The 24,775-nt window shown below is 40.0% G+C and overlaps 1 protein-coding gene across 1 annotated transcript in view; it reads left to right on the forward strand.

Moving 5' to 3' along the window:
- The window catches only part of ADAMTS12 (ADAM metallopeptidase with thrombospondin type 1 motif 12), a 373,663-nt gene that overhangs the window by 203,828 nt on the left and 145,060 nt on the right, over positions 1-24,775 (forward strand). Inside the window, 2 exon segments of the mRNA XM_017870704.1 lie at positions 14,641-14,837; positions 15,894-15,977. Of these exon segments, the coding sequence (XP_017726193.1) occupies positions 14,641-14,837; positions 15,894-15,977 (281 nt within the window).

The following is a 24,775-nucleotide window of genomic DNA, read 5'->3' on the forward strand; positions in this document are numbered from 1 at the left end:
TCACACCAGTTAGAATGGCAATCATTAAAAAGTCAGGAAACAACAGGTGCTGGAGAGGATGTGGAGAAATAGGAACACTTTTACACTGTTGGTGGGACTGTAAACTAGTTCAACCATTGTGGAAGACAGTGTGGCGATTCCTCAAGGATCTAGAACTAGAAATACCATTTGACCCAGCCATCCTATTACTGGGTATATACCCAAAGGATTATAAATCATGCTGCTATAAAGACACATGCACACATATGTTTATTGTGGCACTATTCACCATAACAAAGACTTGGAACCAACCCAAATGTCCATCAATGATAGACTGGATTAAGAAAATGTGACACATATACACCATGGAATACTATGCAGCCATAAAAAAGGATGAGTTCATGTCCTTTGTAGGGACATGGATGCAGCTGGAAACCATCATTCTCAGCAAACTATCGCAAGGACAGAAAACCAAACACTTCATGTTCTCACTCATAGGTGGGAATTGAACAATGAGAACACTTGGACATAGGAAAGGGAACATCACACACTGGGGCCTGTCGTGGGGTGGGGTTAGGGGAGAGGGATAGCATTAGGAGATAACCTAATGTAAATGATGAGTTAATAGGTGCAGCACACCAACATGGCACATGTGTACATATGTGCCAACCTGTATGTTGTGCACATGTACCCTACAGCTTAAAGTATAATTTAAAAAATAAATAAATAAGAAAGATAAGATGACCTTAATAAGCAAAATGTGACATCATTATGTCACATTTAGGAGAGCTGATATCCCCTGGTCACTTGGCAAATAGAAATAACTTAGAATTGGGCAGTTTGAAATTATCCAGGCTATTCTGAATTCTCAAAAAGCTAGACGTTCATTCTTCTCTCCACAGATTTGTTCATCCTGCTTACTCAGTTGGCTCTCCCTTCTCCTCCATCTAGTTGTATTCTGCACATCCCAAAAGACCTGCTTACCACCCTGAGAGGTAAAGCTATTCCATCTTGTTAGGAATAACGTTCAAAATCCTAAGGAAATTCAACACTCACACAAAGGATTCTTAGCAAAGCAATTTTACTTCTGCGCAGAGGGGTGCCTCCTTAGCCAGTCGCCATGAGAGCACATCCAAACAAAGGGGCATGAGAGCCTTTATTCCTGAAGCAAGTCCTGGCCCTGTACCCTTTCCCCATTGGCCGGGGTCAGGCTGTACAATCTAAACTAATTCCAGTTGGCTAAACATTTGGGTTTTTTTAGATAAGGTGGGCACATAAAAGAAAGTGGAGAGGAAAGGGGAAGGGGCGTCTGTGATAAGCTAGAAAGTCCTCTTTCCAAATAAGGAAAGGAATGTGAGCCGGTACTAATAAAGCCTGGTATTGTGGCATGCCTGGGCATCTAACAAAGGCAAAAAGGAAAAAAAGGAGAAAAGGGAAAAGGAGGGGTGCTATGAATTAAAGAATAAAAGATTGATCAGGTTATTTGAAGAGAAACCTCATCATATCCCACAATCTGCTTCTCTAGATAGTGAGTCCCTTAATGTCAGTTAAGTTGCTTTTACTCATCTCTGTAATTTCTGAGCCTGGCATGGCAACGGGAAACAAACAGGTGCTCACTGAATTCAGTTTACCTTGATCTCTTTTTCCCTTTAAATGCCTCTCTTCACTCTTAGTGACATTTAATCATTTATCATTTGTGTGATTCTGTTTCTTACGTATGACTTTTGTCTCCTCCGATAAATAAGAGAACATCTTGAGATTAAAAGGCATTATTTGTACCTTATCTTTCCGTAGAGAGCCCGGCAGTTTCTGAATACATACACAACACCTTATGCCTAGTTAAATATCACAGTTTAAGTATATTGAATTCATTATCCCATTTTTGAGAAGAGGACATTCCAGAACTCCTATTTTTAAAGACTGATGGCTTTAAACTACATATTAGAGAGAAGTTAGAGAGGGAAATATGTAATAAAAAGCTTTTTTTCTTGGGCTAACAAGGAATTAATGGAGTGAAAGAATTAGACAACAAAATTTAGATGCTTAAAATGTATAGTCCAAAAAAGCAAGCTGAACTGTGAAGAACAGCATTTCACATTGACCATATTAAGCCAAAAAGAACTGCCTAGGAAACTCTAATAGCTTCAAGAGGGCAGGAACGGGCGGAGGCCCATGGGTGAAGCCAAGACTGGTTTGTCAGTATTGATAACATCACAGAGGTTATGAAGCTTTAGTCAATATCTCTATTGAAAAAATCAACTCAAACTTGAGCCTTTCCATAGTTTTTCTAGTCTTGGAAGCAGCCTCCCAGTTCAGACTTACTTCCCTTCCTTTGATTTTCCTGGAAAGCCAGCTGCATGATGTCAGGAGACTCTTGCTGCCCTCGCCAGCTGTGACACTATCCCTGACCTCCATCTCTAATTAGATGAGGGAAAAACCAACCACACTGCCATCAAGGATCCAGTTAGGGTCCCAGAAAAGAATCTTCAACTTGTATTATTGTCAAACCTCATTTAACTGGAATGCTTTGGACAACTGAAAGGTTTTGGACAATGGAATTTCTGGCTAATTATAATTTATTAATTGACAGTCAGAAAACCCTGATTTTGATAACTCCAATTACAAGTACTGAACCAGTAACACCTTAATAATCACATGTTAGTGATTGTGAATCAGTGATTAAGGATGAGTCTCTTTAGGGGCACTATGGGACTTGTCAATGCAGCGATTAAAGTGCAGGAAATTGGATGAATCTGTATTCAATTCGACATCCACCATCTACCATGGACATTACTTTTTGTTTTTGGTGACATATACATAACAGAAAATTTACCTTTTGAACCATTTTTAAATGTACAGTTCAGTGGCTTTAAGTATATTCTATTGTTAGACAACCATCATTACCATCCATCCCTCTCCAGTTTTTCCATCTCCCCAAACCCAAACTTTGTACAAATTAAACAATTTTTCCCATTTCCCTTTTCCTCCCCTACTCCCATCCTCTGGAAACCAGAGTTCTACTTTCTGCCCCTGTGAACTGTACTACACAAGGTACCTCATGTAAATGGAATCATACAGTATTTGTCCTTTTGCTACTGATTGCTTTCACTTAGTATAACATCCTCAAGATTCATCCATTTTGTAGTACGTGTCCAAATTTCCTTTGTTTATAAGGCTGAACAATATTCCGTTGTATTGTATATATGACATTTTATTTATTCGTTTATGGATAGGAAGTTACTCTTTAAATCTCTATGTCACAATTTACTGATCTCTCTCTCTCTCTTTCTATTTCTTCCCCTCTCTCTTTAAAAAAGAGAATGAAGAAATAATTGATAAAAATTTCTTGATTGAATTCTGCTTTCTTGTCACTTTGTTCTAGTGGGTGAGTAACTAGGCAGCCATTTCACAAGGTGAGGGTGAGGATAAAACAGCCAGGCTGGTTAAAGACAAGGCTGTCCCTAATCAGAATTAAATAAACTTTAACTGAAAACAAGAGGAGTTAGAGTTTTGATCTATTATGGACCTCATCTCTTTAGTTGCAGATAGGACTGAAGAAAACAGAATAATAATACTGTGACTTTACTATGTGGCAAGTAAGGTGCTTGACTCCTTTCTTACAGCAATTATGTGAGTCTGACTTTAGATAAAATACCAAATAACTAGGAGACCCTAGATGGATATCCAAGTGTCTTGAGCTCCAAACAAGTGCTCTACAATAAAAATATGTGAGTCACAATGCAAGTCACATAAGTAATTTTCAACTTTCTACTAGCCAAATGAAGAAAAGGAAAAAACAAGTGAAATGAATGTTAATACTTTTCCTAGCTCAAGATAATCCAGAATATTATTATTTCAACATGTAATCAATATACCTTATTAGTGTGATAGTTCACATTCTTTTTTATCATATCGAGTCTTTGAAATGTAGCCAGCACATCTCATTTTGTATATAGCACATTTCAAGCTTCCATCGCTGCATATAACTGGCAGCCGCCATATTGGCCTGGACTTCTCTAGACCAAAGTGTTCTTTCTTTCACCGGAAAGTGCGTTCATGTGGCTCTCTGTGTTCAGTCTTTCCCTTTATACTTTGTGTGTCAGTAGTTCCTTAATAGAAATGCTGGCTCTGATTTTCTAACCTTTTTACTTGTCAGGTACCATCATAGAAGAATAGCTGGCTTATTACCAAAAGGGTAGTAAGCCTTATTACCAAAAGGGTAATTTTTCTCTCCTTGATTTTGCATGTTTCCCTAGGTCTACTTTTCTGCCTTTTAAACAACCAAGAAATCAATGAAAACTCAAATTGCATAGGTTTATATTTCTCAGTAATTATATCGGTTACTGTGTGATTGCTCTTGCTAGAGGAGCAATTTAGATGGTTGGGAGAATAGCCCTTAGTTTTTATGTTATGAGGTCAGACATTAATAAAAGAATTGGAGAAGAAATTTGAATTTTTAAATTGCTTTGGGCAGTATGACTGTTTTAAGAATATTGATTCTTCCTATCCATGAGCATGGAATGCTTTTTCATTTGTTTGTGTCATCTTTGATTTCTTTGAGCAGTATTTTGTAATTCTTGTGATAGAGATCTTTCACCTCCCTGGTCAGCTGTATTCCTAGGTGTTGTATCCTTTTTGTGGATATTGTGAATGGAATTGCATTCTTAATTTGACTCTCAGCTTGGATGTTGTTGGTATATAGAAATGCTGAATTTTGTACATTGATTTTGTATCCTGAGATTTTGCTGAAGTCATTGATCAGATCTAGGAGACAGTGGGATTTTCTAGCTATAGAATCATATCATCTGCAAAAAGAGATAGAGTTTGACTTCCTCTCTTCTTATTTGGATACCTTTTATTTCTTTTTCTTGACTGATTGCTTTGGCTAAGACTCCCAGTACTATGCTAAATAGGATTGGTGGGAGTGAGCATCCTTATCTTGTTCTGGTTCTCAAGGGGAATGCTTCTAGCTTTTGGTCATTTGATATGATATTAGCTGTGGATATATCATAGGTGGCCCTTTATATTGTATGGTATGTTCCTTCAATGCCTAGTCTGTTGAGGATTTTTAACATGAAGGGATGTTGCATTTTATCAAAAGCTGCCTCTGCATCTATGGAGTTGATCATGTGTGTTTTGTTTTTAGTTCAAACAGAACATTTTAAAAGCTGAATGAATAAAATACTATTTTTATAATAAGTTGGCATGTAGGACATTGTATTTTTATGAAATTAGATAATTAGAATGAACTGTAAATATGCTCATGTGTACGCAGGTATGCAATAAAATTGTATATATGTAAATATAGCCATATGTAAATATGATCTCTTTCATGTTCTTTAAAATTGAAGTCTCATCAGTATGGAATTACTTTGTTGCTGTCTGTTGAAAGAGCAGATGGTTTCTCAGGGTCTCTATGATATATTCTCTAATTATACAGAATTTTTACTCTTGACTTTGAGCTTGATTATTGTTGACTCACCGACTTAATATTTGTCAATCTGGGAGTATGGGAAGAACTTAAATCTATTTATGCCCTGCAGTCAAGTTGGTGAAATGAAATATCAAGCAGTTATGTGTGAGCTGGGTGTAGCAGTAACAGAGATATTTGAATTGCAGGCTTCCGACTAACAGACTTGCTGACCCTTTGATGACAGTGGAGAGAGTGTTACTAAATAAGCAGTCCAGTGGGAATCACCCAGAATTTTCTTGTTTCATTTAAAAGTACATATGAGGTTTCCAAGCATAAATAGTGTCCACTTTCCTTCTCAACTAAACCTTGGAACCCTCAGTTCTCTTAAGAAGATACACATAGGACTCATGGGACTATTTTCTCCAGAACAAGAGTAAATATGTGACTTCTCTGAAAATACTATTTTTGGAAGCCATTGTGGGAAATCAGTCTTATTCCTATGTTAACAGACTGAAGGTAGTAAAAGAGAACTCACTGTTTATTTATATGTAATCAACTTGCTGATCTGAGGGGACAGATCGAATGCTGTCACTTGGAGATGAAAGCAGCTCACTCCTAGGATTATGGACTCTGAGAAGAGATAGTGCCTCCAAACATGAAGGGGAGAGTTAAGTCATCATGTCACTTACTTAGGATAATATGGGTTTTGGCTGGCAGAAAATCTCACATAAGATTGATTTATTTAAAATATTGTTACTGAGTAGAAGGAATTATTCTAAGTGCTGGCGGTAAAAGGAGTAAACAAAACAGACAAGACAGCCCTCTTCTATTCAAGTTGAAAAATACTTTCATTTTTCTCACATATAAATGGAATTTGGAAATAAAACATCCCAGGTTTTATCTCCATAATCAGGAACCCAGCCTCCTTTTATTGTCTGTCTTCTATATTATTCCATCTTCTTCAACATCTGGCATCCACTTTGTTGAAACCATCCACATTCAGGCCAGGAAGGAGGCAAAGGAAGAGAAGAGGCTCTGCCTTCCCTTTAAATTCTGAAAGTTACATGTAGCCCTTCCCCTTGTGTCTTATTGGTCAGAATTTAACGGCAAGGGGGGGCAAGGAAATTTAGTCTATATTCTAGGAAGCCATGCACCCAGAAAAAAAATCAAGGAGGAAGAGAGGAAGAACAAATGTTGAGGACAACTGGCAGTCTAACACAGTCATCATAAAGGAAGGCACAAATTGCCTCAGGCATGTTCAGTATTTGACCTGGTAAGTTTTAAGGACTTGACACAAACAACAGAGAAGGGTCTGGGCCAGTGGGGTAGGGACACTGAGAGGGGTCTCACCTTAGGATAGTCCAGATCTATTTAGACAGCACTAATTCATTTTTTATTCTTAGGTCAATAGTTAGCCTTAGGTTGGTATGAACGTTAAGAAAAGCCTCTCAAGCAGTTTGCACTATATTTATTGAGCACATACTATACTTGTAGGTCTTAGTGAGTAATCTCTAAAAGTGCTGCCAGGATGTGTAAGGAGGTAGACATGGAGTTCCAGCATGGTCTTGTCTTTGGAAGGTCCTGCTGAAGCTCAGGACCAGCCCTAAGTAAATGCTAACATGACTCCCTGCTGGTCCATCACCTATCTTTCCACAGATGGAAGATAACTCCGTTTTCCAAGAGACCTCTCTTCCATGTCTCGCCTGCTTCCCTAGTGCTTCTATTTAACTAACAGTATTTCTGGTCCGGCAAGATGGAAACTGTCCTTAAGACCAGGGAGAACCCTAAGAAGAAAGCATTGTGTTCCCACTCTATGGTTCCTGGATAAGACTTTGCTCCCCTTCATTTCCATATACATCATCATAGAATGACAGGCTTATAATATGAAAAGACTTTAATATTCATTGAATCTCACTTCCTTCCTGAGCTAGTATCCCCTAAAAGTTGTATTTTTTCCAGCGATGTTCCTCAGAACACTAGGTATTAATGGGACCTCTAAAAACAAAGTGAGACTCATTGTCTAGAGAGCTTTGTAAACATGTACTAAATTTCCCAGCAGGAGAGTCACAATATAGGTAGTCTTTCTTTTATAGGCTGGTAGAAACTTTATACCCTACATGAAATGTAACTGTGCAGGAGTAAACTCTTTTTGAACCCTTGCAGCAATGGCCAGCTCACCATTGAGGACATGGACGTAGAAACTGTAAGAAATGTTTTGGGAGGCTTGGGTGAAGCGTGAAAGTCCCTGAGTTATTCCCTAGTCCTCAGTCATGAAGCTAAGGGAAGTGTGTCAGCAGAGTTCTATCGATGTCTAAGCATGCTGGGACTCATTATCCACTTGGCTGATTACTTCATTTTTTGTTTATTTTACTTCTGCCCCCAGCAGCCTCCTCCACATCTGGTCTTCATTGTGAGAAATGCATCAGCACATTTCTATGAGAGAGTGTGGAACGGAAAAAAGTGTGTGGGGTCAGACCTCAAATCAGTGGAATTACTTTGTATTACAAATGTTAAATAGATAATGAACAAAATAATAATGGATTTAATATAAATTTAATGGATTTAATATAAATCCATTATTATATCTAATATAAATGTATAAATAATGGATTTAATATAAATTCATTATAAATTCTCAACTCATTCAGATTATTGACTCTCTGGAAGGATTTTCAAACATACTTTTTACTTATATTTGATGTAATTATGTTGGTATTTTGGGAAGAGTCATGTGTCCCAAATGATCTACCATTTCCATCTTTTTGATGTATTCTGAATGAAGTGAGTGCAGTGTCAGGCAGGACCATCCAGCCTTTGGGAATACATCTCTTTCTTTCTTTTTTCTTTTCTTTTTTTTTCAGGTGCTTATACTTTTTGTCCATACCCTTAAGCTGGGATGTACTTTTTTTGGGGATCTAGCAGTTTCTAACACTTAGACTCAGGTTGCTTTTTTTCTTTAAAGGCAGCTGTTTGTACTTCAACAGTGGCCAGTTTTGAGAAATGAATAGTCTATTACTTAAGTGTAAAAAAAAATTCTTTGTTCACAGTTAGCAAGGTAAACTTTTTGTGGAGTGAAAATGAGCTTCCTACGGAGACCCTTCAAATCTACCCAGAGCTGGTCTGGGGAGTTGGGCCCCTCGGGCTGCTCAGCCGTTGTTGCTAATGGATGCACACACCTGCACTGGTGTTCAACTCTGCTGGGGCAGGCCACAATGACCTGCCAAGAAGAGGGTCTGGGTGCAAGTGTGTGGTAACCCTAAGTAAATGCTAGCATGCAGCAGATAGCTCACAATTATGCCTTGGCAGTGGAAAGGTGTGTTTGCCCAACTCAGAGAACACTAGAACTGGAAGAACCCCAGAGATGGTGTCATCTGGTGGTTTAAAGATGCGCCATGTGGAATCCCCTTTGGGGCCACCCACCACACCCCATGACCCCAGCAACTTTGGGGTTCATTCTCTTCTTTACTTTTTGCATAATCTTTGTATGAAGGAAAGATTCCATGACTCACAAAAATAGGAATTCGATTCAGTTTCTTCATTAGACAGGGGAAGAGATAGTAATATTTGTCCAAGGTCACAGGTGGTTTGGGCCAGGCCAGTAGGCATGGGGAGTGAGCAGCTATCAATAGTGGGCCTGGATAGGACCTATTAGTCTTAAGATGCTTTCCTTCTTTTTTCCTGATACTATCTCTCCAGCCCTCAACCCTGGGTCCAGAACATCTTCCCTGAGTAGCACTTGCTGAGTTATATAAAGAACAGAACCTTGTCTCCAGAAATCTAGTATCAAAAGGTCACCTACCTCCTACTGCACTCCTGGACAAATGTCCTTCATGCATTGCTGAAGACTGGTGGGGACTTGGAGGACTAGGACTCAGCTGGTTTGGGGTCCAACTTCTTCTATAGATGATTTTTTTTTTTTTTTGAGTTGATCCTTTCCATTCCTCATGCTGAAAATTTTAGGCAGATGATCCCAGAAATCCCATCCCCATCTCCATGCTGCTAAGTTAAATAAGATTCACACTAACCCAGCTAAAATGCTGGTCCTGCTGCTTACTAGCTATGAGACTTTGAATAAACTCTATAATCTCTCTGGGTCTCAGCTTTCTCATTTTAAAATGGCAATAAGATTTACTACATGTTTTTATTGTGAGAATTAAGATAAATGATCAAATCCAAGAGTGTTTAGCACCAGTTGGGCTCTTGATAGGCACTGGATCCCAGGTGGCTGTTAGTAGCTATGTTGCTGTGTTGTTGCCCAGGTGTCATGTTTCAGAAACTTTGCAGAGGTGGTGAGAAAGGTGGGACAGTTAGGTTACTAGTTCTCACTTATCTGGAAGCTGCAGAGTGTGGGCTGGAGAAGATCAACTTGAGAAGGTCATCTTGGGAGAAGCTGGACCTCAAACAAGGCAGTAGTAATTAGTGGCCAATTTCCAGTTAGTGGTCAAGCTGCATTGACTGGGCAGAAATCCTTCTCTGTTGGAAATCTGCTATAAGGTTGTAGAAGAGAATCCAGATGAGGGAAGGGTTAGGCTGGAAGCAGAGCCTTGAACAATTTTCTAAGTGGAATAGACAGCCTCCTTGCTTGAACTGGAAACTACTGGCACGTTAAAAAGCACTCCTGAATGTACTGGAAACTTTGTAATTTCCAGAGTCTTCCACCATCTGTGTTCACTTTCTTTGCTCCCTAGCACTACTCCAGGTTCCTCCGTGTGGCTTCATCAAGATATGATCCTTGCCTGGCTGCAGTGGACACTGACTCAGAGATCAGCAGTAGGTGAAGGCTCTGCTACCTGCAAAATCCCTAAAGAGGGAGAGCTTTGTGAAGAGCTGCCTGCAGTACTTGGGGAAGGAAAAAGTACTCAGTAAATTGCATTTTCCAGGGATCTTCTAGGACTTCTGTTCTGTTAGTGCTCAGGCATACTGAACACCTCAGCCAATGCCGGACAGACATCTGTACTCTGTTAGCTTCCATTTAGGAAAGTCAGTTCTCTGTGTCCTCTCTCAGCACTGGAAATTTTCCTTACTTAAGCTGCCCATTTGGCTGGATTTCTCTGCTTGAAAAAAGCACATCATGGTTTCAGTGGGGATAATTCCTTAAATGAAAAAAGTCATCAAATGGAAAAAATTGACAAACCTGGCAGTTCTTTGTGTATGGTTCATACATTGGTTCTGATTCATCTTCAGTTCTTCGCTCGTGCATTTGGTATTTACTGGGTGCCACTTTTGCCTGTTATGGTATTAGGATTGGGGCAAAGGCCAAAGAAGATGTTTTTCTAGCCCTTTAGTTGCTTAAAGCCTAATTAGAAAGCTCCTTAAATAACAGGAAATTATAGCAATATAAAAAGTACTCGGATTGAAGTGTGGCCAGAAGCTATGCCAGCTGAGAAGAGGGATCTCTAAACGCAGTGATGTGTATGATGGGGAACAGTCAGGCGAGCTTCCCAGAATCATCAGCCCCTCACCTGACCCAAAGAACTAGCTGTCTTTGTTATCAGCTTTGGAGATAAATGTGTAGGGCTGGTTTCTCGTACTTTCTGAAATTGCTTAGTAGAAACAATTCTTCCATCAAATCTGAGATTTCACTAGAACTGTGCAGAGTCAGTCCGCATATATACAGTCCTCTCCCCCAGCTCAGTCCTGTCAAGGCCCAGTTCAGATCCTACCACTTCTGCAAAGCTTCCGGCACTATCTATAATATAACTGATATTTCTCTTTGGGAATTACTTGAACCCCAATGATGGCAATTTTTCTTGTGTTTATGTCTCATCACCCAGAAATAGATTGGTTGTTGTGTAAAGTCAAGGATCACATCACATACTTCTTTGTCTCTATTCAGTAAGTCAGGCGTTGCCCAGAAAACCTATTGTATAAATGTTTGTTGTTGCTGTAGTGAAATCACACAGATGACTGAATCTGTCATTTACTATGTGACTTTAGGACAATTACCTAATCTTTTTGAGCTTCAAGTTCTTCATCTATAAGATGGTGATCATAAGAGGGCTTATCTCATAGATTTGTTGGCACAGTTAAATGAGGTATGGTGCTATGTGCTTAGTATAGGACCTGAACTTTAATAAGTGCTTAATGTAGGTTTTGTTGAAAAAGTTTACATAGATACATGCCTTTAGCAGACCCCATCTCTCATTTCCATATTTCCTCCTATATGACTGTTTACTACTGAGTAACTACCTATTTGCTGAAAAAATGAAAGTAACTTGGACTTTAAAGATGTCTTTAAAAACAAAAAAAACAAACTTGTGTCTTAGTTATCTCAGGCTGCTATAACAAAATGCTATAGATTGGGTGTCCTAAACAGCAGAAATTTATTTCTCACAATTCTAGAGACTGGAAGTCCAAGGCCAAGTCCAAGATCTCTCTCTCTCTCTCTCTCTCTCTCTCTCTCATATATATACATATACACACACACACAAACAGTGCCTATATAGAGAAAGAGAAAATAGATAAATATATATAATATATATTCAGTGCCTATATATAGAGAGAGAAAGAATATATATATATAGAGAGAGAGAGAGATGTATATATCTTCCTGCTGTGTCTTCATCTGTCTCCTCTCTCTGAGAGAAAGAGAGCGCTCTGATGTCTCTTCCTTTTCTTATAAGGACACTAATCCCGTGATGGGGGCTCCACTGTCACAAATTCATTTCAGCCTAACTGCCATCTAAAGGCCCCACCTCCAAATACCATTACCTTGGGGATTAGGGCTTCAACATCTGTGTCTGGGCAGGATGCAAACATTCAGTGCCTAGCAACTCTCTTTGTCAACACTGAGGGATAAAAGGTAGAAAAAGGGGAGAGTAAAGAAGAAGTAAGTAAAGAAAGACAGGACTAAGGGAAGCAGAGAAACTACTTCTTTTTTCTACATGTTTCTCACCCATGACAGCTTCCTGCTAGCACCTAACAGTAGATATCTGAGGGTGAGGACAGAGGCTGCAGCCAGGAGCACAGGGTTCTGCTTTAATGAGGGGCTGTGCACCGCACAGTCTTTGGCTGCTGAGGTGAGCTGAAGCCTCTGTGAGGGGACCGGCACCCAGGGGAGGGAGGCTGAGCCTGCAGGGGCCAAGGGAGAAGAAGGGCTAAGGCCTCAAGGGCTTTGTGAGGGCACTGGGTGAGAAAACTGTCTGCCAGTCACCCCCACACACAAGGTCAGGGCGGCGCGGAGCAGCCTCCTGGTTACAGCAGACCTGTCCCCGCCCAGCAAGATAGGAGGGGCCTGAGAGAAAGATGGGACCGAATCCACATTGACGCGATTCCTGTACTCAACCCAACCTGTAACAGCCCTTTCAGAAAACACCAGCCCACGTGGGCTCAAAGGAGGCTGGCTGCTTGGCTTATCTAGAGACATCTGAAAGCAGATAGTGATTTGAAAACATTCGCATGAGATTCAAAAAAGGGACAAAAGCTGATGGGGGAATGAGGGAGGGGGTTTCAGAAAGTTTTAGAAACCATTGATAAAATCTTGATATTTCTTACAGAATTCATGCTTCCCCATGCAAAGTGAGTGGAGAAGGAAACTAGAAAATGGTTCCATTCAGATGAGGGGTTAACCATCTCCCCGTTTTTAAATCTTCACAGGACTTCCCTCCAAAGTTTACATAATCCCGGATTATTTCTCAGAAGTGTTATATCAAAGTACAGCATTATTATTTTGAAGTAAAACTCACAACGCTAGAGTTTGAATTTATTTAGACCTATGATGATGTATCATTTCTTTTGTCAATATCACCAAACGTGTTCTAACTTCATATGGACAGTGAAACTGAGGAACCAGGAAGGGTTACACACAAATCAATGTAAGCAACTCCCACAGCCTAGAGAGCATCAGGGGAGAGGGTAGGATATGGTGTTAGTTGTTTCAACTCAGGTTCTGAGGCAGGACCTCAGGAGGGGGTGTAGTTCTAGATGTTTCAGAGAACAGGACCAGAACTAACGAGGAGGAATGACGGAGAGGCAGGTTTCAGCTCAATGCAGTCGAGAATTTCCCAATAGAACAAGATGCCCTGTGAGTTGTTGAGTGTCCCCTCCTCCTGCTGAAGTATTCAACTTCAGACTGGATAGCCATTACCCGAGATTAGGAAGGGGACATGAGGTTTGCCACTCTGCTTCGATGTTCTGCCCCTGCCAGGGGCCCCGGGTGCAGATGAGGGAGAGGCAGGAAGTGTTCGTGGCTGTGATCCTGATAGGAATCTTCAAAGACCCAGGCGCTGCCCCTGTATCAGCCCAGGCTTCTTTCTTTACTCTCTTCTGGTCAACCTGTCTTTCCTTGGCACCCTAAGCCATTCTGAGCCCACTGGAACTTTTTACACTTGACTTCCACTTGGGTTAAGTTCTTGCTTCCTGATGTGTGAGGTAGCCTTTTATTCATTTGGGTTTTGAACAGACCTCTTTCAAGTTGGAACGTGCTCCCTACTTAACAGTATTCTGGGATTTTGAGAATGACTCCGTGAAGCTACTGTCTGACTTTCTTTATCATTCTATAGCCTCTCCTAGATTTCATCTTCCAAACCACGACCCTCATATATCAAATCCTTTTCATACTAAAATCTGTTAGTCACCTTGATAATTTTGCTGTCCTTCTTTGGATCTTTTCCACCTCTTTTTGTGCCATCTTCAAGTAGAATGCCTGGAACCTTCGGCAGGTTTTCAGCTTATATATACTATGGTTTTATACATGTTTACTCTGTAGGAAACAGTGTGGTGTATATTTTTTAAAATGCATGATTTTAGGGCATAGAAAATACTGAATCTTTTACTGACTGATGGGCTGCGCAGCTTTGGGAAAGTTATTTAATCAGCCACTTTGAGCATCAATTTCCACATTTGCAAAATGGAGAGAAGAATATGTACCTTAGTTATTCATGAGGATAAACAGTGTGGCATTTAAAAGCCAGGTATATGGCCTTGCACACAGTAGGCACTGAATAATTTAGAGGAGGAGAAGAAAGAGAAAGTTCCCATTGTTGGTTACGTCTTTTCAATAGTGGAAGACATCATTTAATGTACTAGGTAATAAACATTTTATAAAGTACTTTTGAACCTCTCTGTAAGATTCAAATTTCTCTTGGTCATATTTATTTAAATTGGTCTATTTCAGTCATGTATGTAAAGACATTGCATTTATATTATTAAAGTAGATTAAATGTATGGCCTTGCATCTTTACAAACATAAGTAGATAATATATGAGACATATACAGTGGTAGACCATTGTCTTCTGTTTACTGTTTAGATAGTGTTAATATCTCCCAGAAGCAAGAGCTATGGCGGGAGAAGTGGGAGAGGCACAACTTGCCAAGCAGAAGCCTCTCTCGGCGTTCCATCAGCAAGGAGAGATGGGTGGAGACACTGGTGGTGGCCGACACAAAGATGATTGAATACCATAGGAGTGAGAATGTGGAGTCCTACATCCTCACCATCATGAACATGGTATGCCATACTACATGGGGGCTGGGGCAGCTGGTGAATAGATAGCATTAGAAATGCTTACATAGGGCTGGGCGCGGTGGCTCACGCCTGTAATCCCAGCACTTTGGGAGGCCAAGGTGGGTGGATCATGAGGTCAGGGGTTCGAGACCAGCCTGACCAGCATGGTGAAACCCCATCTCTACTAAAAATACAAAAATTAGCTTGGTGTGGTGGCAGGTGCCTGTAATCCCAGCTACTCAGGAGACTGAGGCAGGAGAATTGCTTGAACCCGGGAAGCCGAGGTTGCAGTGAGCTGAGACCGTGCCACTGCATTCCAGCCTGGGCAAAAGAGTGAGACTCCATCTAAAAAAAAAAAAATGCTTACATAAATAAAAAAGGCCTTTCTTTGGTCCTTTTAACTTATTTTTGTAAATATATATGTGAAACTACTACCTGCCTAAGGAAGAATATGGATGAAAATTCAGGATAAATTAGTCTTTCCCTTAAAATTGTATATGCTGGGAACATTTTATCATTTATTAGTTATATATTTCTAGTAGGTATTTACCAAGTGACTCAATCCTTTTTGTGCAGCTTTGTCTCATTGGTTTATGTTGGTAAACCAAAGGGGTAAACTGAGGCCAAGAACTAGAACATAATTTCCTCAAAGTAGTTAGAAATATAATTGGAATAAAGTTAATGACTCCTAATTTAAAGCTTTCTATTTGCATTATTGATGTTGTCTGCCTTCAAGAGGATGTTAGTCCTATTGAGATGGGAAAAGGTATTTGCCTGAGTAACTGATAATAAAAGAGGAGAACACTGTGGGCTGGGTTAAGAAAAGAAAAATGTTAATCCCTCAAACACACAGCCAAGCAATCACCCTGAAAGATTGTCTTTAAATATTGTAATGTGGAATGAGCCATGGGCACATTTCACTCTTCTTAGCATACCACTAAACATTTCTGACCTATAAGAAAACCTTTATTTTATGTGCATTATAATGCTATTGTCTCCTCTGGTGTTTATTTATTATCTCTTCATGTGGAGCTAATGGTTTTCTATTTCTGACCCTAGGTCACCGGGTTGTTCCATAACCCAAGCATTGGCAATGCAATTCACATTGTTGTGGTTCGGCTCATTCTACTTGAAGAAGAAGAGGTAACATTTTCCCTTCACTATTCTGCTATATATCCTCACACTTCCTACCTCCTTTTTTCAGGGGAGTTCTTGGTAGACAAGAAAGAGGGTACCAGAAAGTGTTTGGAAGTCCATTGAGAAGGAAAATATTATTTCTGTGTTATTCTCTTGGGAATTCAGTGATACTGAGAGGGATATGGATATGGATATGGATAACATTTCCAAAATATACATAGTTGGAATCTCTTGACAGTCATTGCATCTAATAACATAAACATAAGACTCACCACAGTCACCAAAGATGTTCCGCAAAAGAAATAGACTAAATCACGACATGGTTGGATGGTTTCAGTAAAAGGTAAGAAAAACATGGAAATGTTGAACCTTTGATACTATTAATTTACTTCTTGCATATTTAACACAAGTCTCTCAGATTTGGGACTTCTTGTCTATCTGCACATTTACCTTTGGAGATTTCATCTATTCTTAGAGACTTACATTTATATAAATATAAGTCTTATATAAATGTAAGAGATTTATATGTCATCTATGTCCTGAGACTCTCAATTGATATCTCCAACCAAGACGTCTTCGTTGAGCTTCAGGCTCGTATCCAATTACTTACTTGAAATCTCCACCTGAATGTGTCAAAGTCAATTCAGTCTTGAAAACGTAATAAATCCAGAAAGGAACCTTGACTACTCCCTGCCTAAATCATCTCAATTCTGCCGCCTCCTTCCCCAAATCACCACCTTACCCAACAGTACTATTATGCATTGGTTATGTAAGCCCAGGAGACATTCTTGATTCCTTTTATCATATCTTCCACATCTAGTAACAAGGCCCACCGTGGTCTTACTTCTAAAATACGTCTCAAAACCACCTACTGTTCATCATCTCTGCAGTCATCACATTGTTTTGGCCTTATCATATCTTGCATAGGCTACTGCAGTGAACTCCCAAATGGTTGCTTCCTATTTTCAGCCTTGGCATCAGAATTCATTCTCCACGGATGATCATTTTAAATGCAGCCATAGTTGATCATTTTAAATACAAACTGAGGTGCTGCACTGCACAAAACCCTTTAATGGCTTTCTGGTTCTTTTTAGAACAAATTCAAAATTTCTTACTGTGACCTGTGGAGACTTTCATGATCTTGCCTCCATCTGCCTTTCTGGTCTTTGCTTATGTTACTCTCTTCCTTGTTTCCTACTCTCACACTCACTGTCTATGCACTTGTGGTTCCCAGTGCCTGAAACATCCCTCTCCTGGTTCTGCACATGACTGGCACCTTCTCATGCCTCATGCCTCATGCTCCGTAAATGCTCCATAAATGCTGCCTCTTCAGAGAGGGCTCAGTGACCAATTCATTCAAAGTAGACCCCTCTTATTGCTTTTCATCACAGAATGATGGCAGTCTCAGAATTCATCATGATTCTGTGTATTTGTTTACTCTTTTTTTGCCTATCACACCTCTACCAGAATGTGAATTCCATGAGGACGGAAGCCATGTGTCTCTTTTCTGTTAGATCCCCAACACCTAACACAGTGCCTGGGATACAAATGAATGAATGAGTGAAATGTAATGAATAGTAGGACCAACCAACTGATGAAATGCCCTTGCAATCTATAGAGCTTAACCAGCAGCTGGGATATGTAAAGAACCGCATCATTCATCTCCCCATCAGCAAGAGACCTGCAGTCAAAATGCCAAGGGAAGGCTTATTGTTTTCTTGACAGGAAAAGTCTCCATGATCATGTGTGTTAGAAGTTTATTTTTAAAACAATCTGTGGAGTGGGGATCCATTTTTTCTCCTTTCCCCTGTAACCCCATCTCCCTCTGTCACCTGAAACACAGTTTGGGTATCTTGGAATACCAATGGGTATGTCATTTCCCTTCCTGTGGCCTTTTACTAAGAAAATGTATCCAAAACTTGGAAAACAGGCAACATGAAAACTATATATCCTTTCAAGGTTTAAAGACACCTCTATGAAAATGTAACTGGTTGTTTACCATTGATTGGGGCACAGATGTGGTAAAGTTAGATGTTGACATGTAGTAAATGATAGGGTACAAATGGTTTTTGCCTAGTAGAGGTGAAAATGATTTGTGTCCAGCAGAGAAGATAATTCTGAAGATGGTTGTATTGGTTGGTGGAACCAGACCAAGAAAAATTGATGTCTAATTTTGTATCTAACTTAGCAATCTCATTCAGCAGTTCTCCCCCACTGGCTATAGCTGCATCAATTTTTTGCATCTGCCTTTGAACCAGCTTTGCCATCTAGCCTATCCCCTCATTAAGGAACCAAATTATCTTGCCTGTCTCCTCGCTAATGAGTTAAATATATCTTGAACATGTGCTCATTATATATTTATATGAGAATTGTGTTTTTGACTTTTTAAAAGCATGCTTTGATACTTTGGAGAAAAAATTTTCTTTGTCATACTGGTTGAACACATAGGCATTCCTAGATACAAATGTGAAGAAACATTTAGCATTTTCAGACCAAAAAAAGAAAAACAAAGAGAAAGCTACTTCTGGGAGTAAGAAGGAAAAATCCTTGGGTTTGAATTGCTGTCATATAAAACAGAAGGAAAAATCTTGACCCTCTGTAGTCCCAGCAGCACTACTGGTAGGATTTCATAATGTGGCTTCCACGGATCAGGCCCCTTTAAACTCCACATCTTTTCATTCCCGAGAAATAATGTCACCAGGGCATCTCCGTGGCATATTGATGCCAGTGAAGTTGTTTGAAGGAGCTTGATTGGCCACTGCCCCCTGACTCCATCACAGTCACATTGTTTCTCCTCTTCTCTACCAAACTGGTTTTGCAAGTGTAAATAGACACACATGGCTTGCTTCAGGAAGCCATGACTCTCTACCTCCCAGTTGCCAAATATTATCCTCATTCAAGCTTTTATGGAGTCTCTAATTGGTACAGGGTTCACAAGTTAACAGCAGAATTGCAGTCCACAATTCTCATTTTCCTAACTCCTAGGAAACGGCTCAAGCCATTCTTCACATGTGTGACTAATAAGCAGCCCAACAACAGACAGCAATGATTCCAGCCCTTAACTAATGTCACCATGGCAGGCACAGGAAGCAGAGTGTGAGATTCAGTGCTATGACTCCTTTGAGCAAGTTGACCTGAGTTCAACAACTCTAAGGAAGTTACGTCATTGCTCCATGCCCATTTTTCTTAATCCATAATGAGAAGAGAGTTGTGGATCATTAGGCGTATGTCAAATCCTGTGCCAGCACCAGGGATGCAAATATGAACAGAAGTCCCATTTCCTGATTCTGAGGAACTTTGAGTCTACTGCACAAAAGCACAAACAGAAAATTCAAGTTAAGATTGGCATGAGTATAAAAGTACTGCAATAGGAAAGGGTACTTGGATGTCTAAGATGGGATTTTAGAAAATAAAAAGGAATTAACTAGTGAGGAAGTGATATGGTTAGGCTAATTGAATCATGGGGGTGGTTTCCCCCTTGTTGTTCTTGTGGTAGTGAGTGAGTTCTCATGAGATCTGATGGTTTAATAAGCAGCTATTCACCCTCTGCTCGGCACTTCTCCTTCCTCCCACCTTGTGAAGAAGGTACCTTGCTTCCCCTTCACCTTCCACCATGATTGTAAGTTTCCTGAGGCCTCCCCAGCCATGCTGAACTGTGAGCCAATTAAACCTCTTTCCCTTATAAATTACCCAGTCTTGGGCAGTTCTTTTATAGCAATGTGAAAATGGACTCACACAGGAAGGAAATTCCAGGTGGAGGGACCTGCATGGACAGTGGCTTTATTCTTAAGCCAGCACTATGCATATGACAGGCAGTGGACATATCACTGATATTGGACCACACAATGGGAGGTTAAGAAGTCTTGTTGTGATACAAAGGAAACAAAGTGATTGTGCTGGAGGCAGGAGAGAAAGCAGCCAATCAAAACCTGCCCATCTCCACTCGCACTTGAGTTTGTCCCGTGTTGCTCATGTCTGCACATGACATTATCCTTTCAGTTGCAGAAGCCAGAAATCTGGATGCACTGATAATACCTCCTTCTCTCCCTCCCATGTCAAGTCTGTTATCAGGTACTGACCGTTTATCTGACCATCTCCATATAAATTGACCATTTATATCACTTCAATTAAAGCTACAGTTTTCTCTTTTCTGGACTATAGTGGTATACACTTTCTGGTCTACTCAAAACCAATTAAATTTCTTTTCATCTTGTTTCCTCAATGTAGTTAGGATAATCTGAAAATGGTAATCTGATCATATCCACCCTCCTGCCACCCCTTCTGCAACCGCCACACCTGGCTTAGTTTAGTCCAGTGGTTTTCTGATTCCCTTTCTCATCTCTCGCTATTCCTGCCTTTGCTCTTGAGAGGTAGCAATAGTCTTATTCATCAGGGTTTTTCAAGGCCTGCCTCTGGTCTTGTTGTTGCCTGGACTGTCTTCTTGTCTTCACTTAGTTAACAACCTAATCTCTCAGATCACAACTCCAGTGTCACTTCCATGGGGAAGCCTTTCCTGACCCCCTTTCCTAGTAAGATTCTGTTATTGACTCCCATAAAACTGCATTTCTCATCCACAGCATGTTTCACAGTTGTGATCTTAGATCTATTTGATTGATACAGTTTCCTCAATTAGTATGTAAGACTTAAGAGCAGAAGTTGAGTTTGGTGTTGCTCACTGGTATATAATAGACCCTCAGTAAATATTTGTTCAAATACTACATAGGAGAAAGTGTGCGAATGAGGCCAGCAGTCTGTCAGTGAACCAGGGCCAATGGCAACCAAGTTGCCGTGGGCCTTGTGGCCACATAAGGACTTTGGATCTAATCCTGTGGGATACTCTAGATTATTCCAAACCAACAAATGGAATTAGAGAGATCACTCAGGCTCTGTGGAAAGTGTGTGAGGTAGGGAATCCCAAGATTGAGTCTCTGAGATAGATTCCTTTTATCAGTGACTTTCTATCACTCTTGTCTTTCTTATTCTAAATACGTCTCATAGGTAACACTATTTGGGGCTTTATTTTTCTGAGGTGAGTTTCAAGAGACTTTGAGGTTAGGGTATACACAAAAGATGCAGCTTGTTTGTCAGTTACTGCCATCTAAAGACCACTATGGGATTTCATCACATTTTGAGAATAAATTGGAGTACTGGGTGTAAAACTCACTTTGGAACAATTTGGAGGCTTTCTCATAGGCTAGATAGTCATATTTCAAAGCAGTGGAAACTGAGGTAACTGAGGTACACAAAACCATGTTCTGAAAAGACATGTCAAACATATTAAGAAACCATGGGCCAAGAAAACAGACAGTGGGTTCAGATAGGAGCCAGCTTGCTCTCACTCCTGTCATGTCCCTGTCTATCCCTTAATTGAGCTCTTATTTTCATTTTATGGCCCAAATTCTATCCTTTTAATTTTCTCCTAGGACTTGGACTCAAACTTGACCTCTAAGCCCTTTCCATTTTAGACCAATTTGTTTGATGCCCCCTCCCCGCTCCCCTCTTGCCCTGGGGTTAGGGATGGGATTAGACTCTTCCCTCCAAATCTTGTGAGCAATTTGACACCATGGAGAGTACCAGATTTATCATTAGTTCCACTCCTTACTAGCCATATAATTTTGGTAGGTTACTTAACTTGTCCATGTCTCCATTTCCTCATTTTGTAAAATAGTGATAATTATATGTATTTCATAGCATTGTCATGAGAATCAAAAGTCTTCATTCATGTAATACTTAGCATAGTATCTGGCTTGTAGAAACTGCTCAGTAAGTATTACTTGTTAATGTCAGTCTTATTCTTTTTATCAGCATCATCGTCATTTAGCTCCCACAAAAACCCTGTAAGCTTATTAATACTATGCTCATTTCACAAGGACTTCAAAATCCTTGGAGGAAAATAAAAGACCTAAAGGACAAAATCAGGATCATAAGATGTTGGAGACTTCTTTTAAGAACAAGATAGAGACAAAACTGGAATAAGAGTGAGCTGGATGAAGCCAAGTAAATCCCATCCTAGGTGACTATGCCATCCAGCAGAGGAGTCTAATGGTGTTGGGCTGGCTTGAAGGTACAGCAGTAGGGCTGATAGCAGCAGGAAGGAGACGACCACTTTCACAAAGAAATTCTTCTTGGTGTACTGAAAGTGGTTTAGTGTTGAGTCTACTTTTTTTTTTTTGGAAACTCTAGAATTAAAAGCCTCTTGATTTTAAAATTTAGGCTGGTGGTTTACCCCTCCCCACAGCTGATGTGTGGGTCTGTATTGTTCTTTCAGGGTAAATATCAAAATACTGGCAAAGAATTTTAGACTTATTCTTTGTGTGTGTGTGTGTGTGTGTGTGTGTGTGTGTGTGTGTAAGACAGAACAGAGTCTTACTCTGTCAAGCAGGCTGGAGTACAGTGGCACATAGTTCCCTGTATCTTTGAATTACTGGCCTCAAGCCATCTTCCCACCCCAGCCTCCCAAGTAGCTAGGAATACAGGCACTTGCCAACATGCCTAGCTATTTTTTTAAAAAGATGGGGTCTCACTATGTTCCCCAAGCTGGCCTTGAACCTTAAAAAAAGTATTCTTTCCTCTGGTAATCAGATAAGTTGTCCCTTAGACACATGAGAAGTTTCAGACTCAACCTTTTACAGCTTGTCTCTTCTGTCCTCATCCTCTTTCTTTCAGTAGCGTAAGTCTGACTAGCAGAGCATGGTCAGATTGTGCATTGAGTCAAAAACTGCTATCAGAAATTCCAAAAGAAATCAATACAATATTTTTTCATTATAGAGAGAGCTTACAAAGAGAGAGAACAATTTATAACAGAAGCATGTTCTTGCAAAATTATTTCCCATGTGGAGCTATTTTATGAGCTTTTTATGATTTCCCCTAGGTCAGCTTCCTGTCCCGTTAATTCACGTACACAAATGTATAGAAAAGGGGAAGTGGAAAGTGAATTGGATTAGCTTGAGAAGATGAAGTGGAAAAAAAAAATAAACAAAAGAGGAATCTATTTTTGTTTGCAAAGGAAATGAGGAAAAAATAGTGTGAATGGGGGTTTGTTTTGACATGCTCAAATAGTTTCCAGGATGCTTTATGGAAAATGTTTACCACAAGTTCCCTCGCATTTATTGTGAGCCATCATAGTCTCTCTGAAGTCCTGTTGCATTTTTTGTGTGCTTGGGGCTGCCTCATTTTAATCCATAACTAATTACTATTCTCAAGGCTCCTGCGATAGAGAGCATTCTGTAAATTAAATGAGTGTTTCTTGGACTTAACCCCTTCTGAGACTTGGAGATTAAGATGCTGAAGAGGTTGAAAAAAATGTGCTCAATTACAACTTTCTGTGACATTTAATAGAAAAGACACTGTCCCTGAATTTGTGTTAAATGTCACATATTGCAGATGGAAGTTCTACACAGGGGCAAAGTATCAAGCTGTAAGTAATGATCAACCCAGTTAATTGTGCACTTGCTTTGTCTGCACGAGGAACTTTAAATAGGAATGGGAATAAAGCAAGAAAGATTTTGAGAGTACACTTAAAGCCCTAGCATTTTTTCCCCTCATCAATGACTATCTCTCAGGTTATTCCAGAATTACTCTTATAGCAAAACTGGAATATAAGAAGAATATCCTATGTTGAGATTTTATTTTACTATTCAGCGTCTTTCCCTCTCTTTTACTCCTTCCCCAACAGCCCTGCTGCTAGAAATCTCAACAACCATGCAGACCTGTCCATATATTCAGGTGGTCCAACCTTAACGTGGTTCTCACTACTGCTTGATCACCTTTTCTCTGTTATCCTCCTTATTCCTGTCAAGAACTAGGCAGGGTCTGTGTTTTAGTCCATCACCTGCTGCTCCATTCTGTATAACAAAATAGCACAGACTAGGTCATTTATAAAGAACAGAAGTTTAGTTGGCCCATAGTTCTGGAGACTGGGAAGTCCAAGAGCATGGCACCAGCATCTGGTGAGTGTCATTCCATGGTGGAAGGCATCACATGGCAAGCAAGCATCCAAGATAGAGAGAGAAAATAGGACTGAACTCATCCTTTTCATCCCTTCAATAACAAACTCAATCCCGTGATAACCATTAATCCATTTACAAGGGCTCTTAATCACCTCTTAAAGGTCCTACCTCCCAATGTCTTTACATTGGCAATCAAATTTCAACATGATTTTTCGAGGGGACATTCAAGCCATAGCAATCTAAGATTTTACCCTGCTTGCAAGCTAACAAGTTAGTCTGCCATGCTTTTATGAATGCAATGCTGGCAGAAGACATGAAAATTCTGAGTCACAGACCAAGGACTTTATTGCTCACAGCATAATGGGACATGAGCATCGGTTTGCACCTGTCCCTCTTGTCCTATAAGTTGCACTGGGGTGTTGCAGGCAGCCCAAGTGTATGCTATGCATACAATGGGTTTTATCCCAGCTTAAGACCCCCAAAATAAGAAAGCCCCAATCCTTTAAAATAGATTGTAAGCAAACTTATTCAACTTTTGCCCCAGAGGAAGCCATCACCTTTATTATTATGGACATAAAGTAAATCTTTCCTTTTCCCTGGAAAAATGTTATCTTCTAAGGCTGTTCCCTTTACAACAACCTTCAAAGAATACTCCAGAACAAAACCTATGTCTTTGCTCAGATGATGTGCAGAAACATGAGACACTCATGTAGAATCTTCTACTAGCAGTTCCTATTACAGGCACTGGAATTATTATTGCAGATTTTCTACTGAATTCTCAAACTTCTGGCCTCTTTACTGCCCCTTCCCTGACCCATAGGAGAACATGCCTCTTTGTTAGTTTATCACAAAACC

The sequence above is a fragment of the Rhinopithecus bieti genome, unplaced genomic scaffold (assembly GCF_001698545.2).
Source record: "Rhinopithecus bieti isolate Rb0 unplaced genomic scaffold, ASM169854v2 scaffold_5613, whole genome shotgun sequence".
NCBI classification, from domain to species: domain Eukaryota; kingdom Metazoa; phylum Chordata; class Mammalia; order Primates; family Cercopithecidae; genus Rhinopithecus; species Rhinopithecus bieti.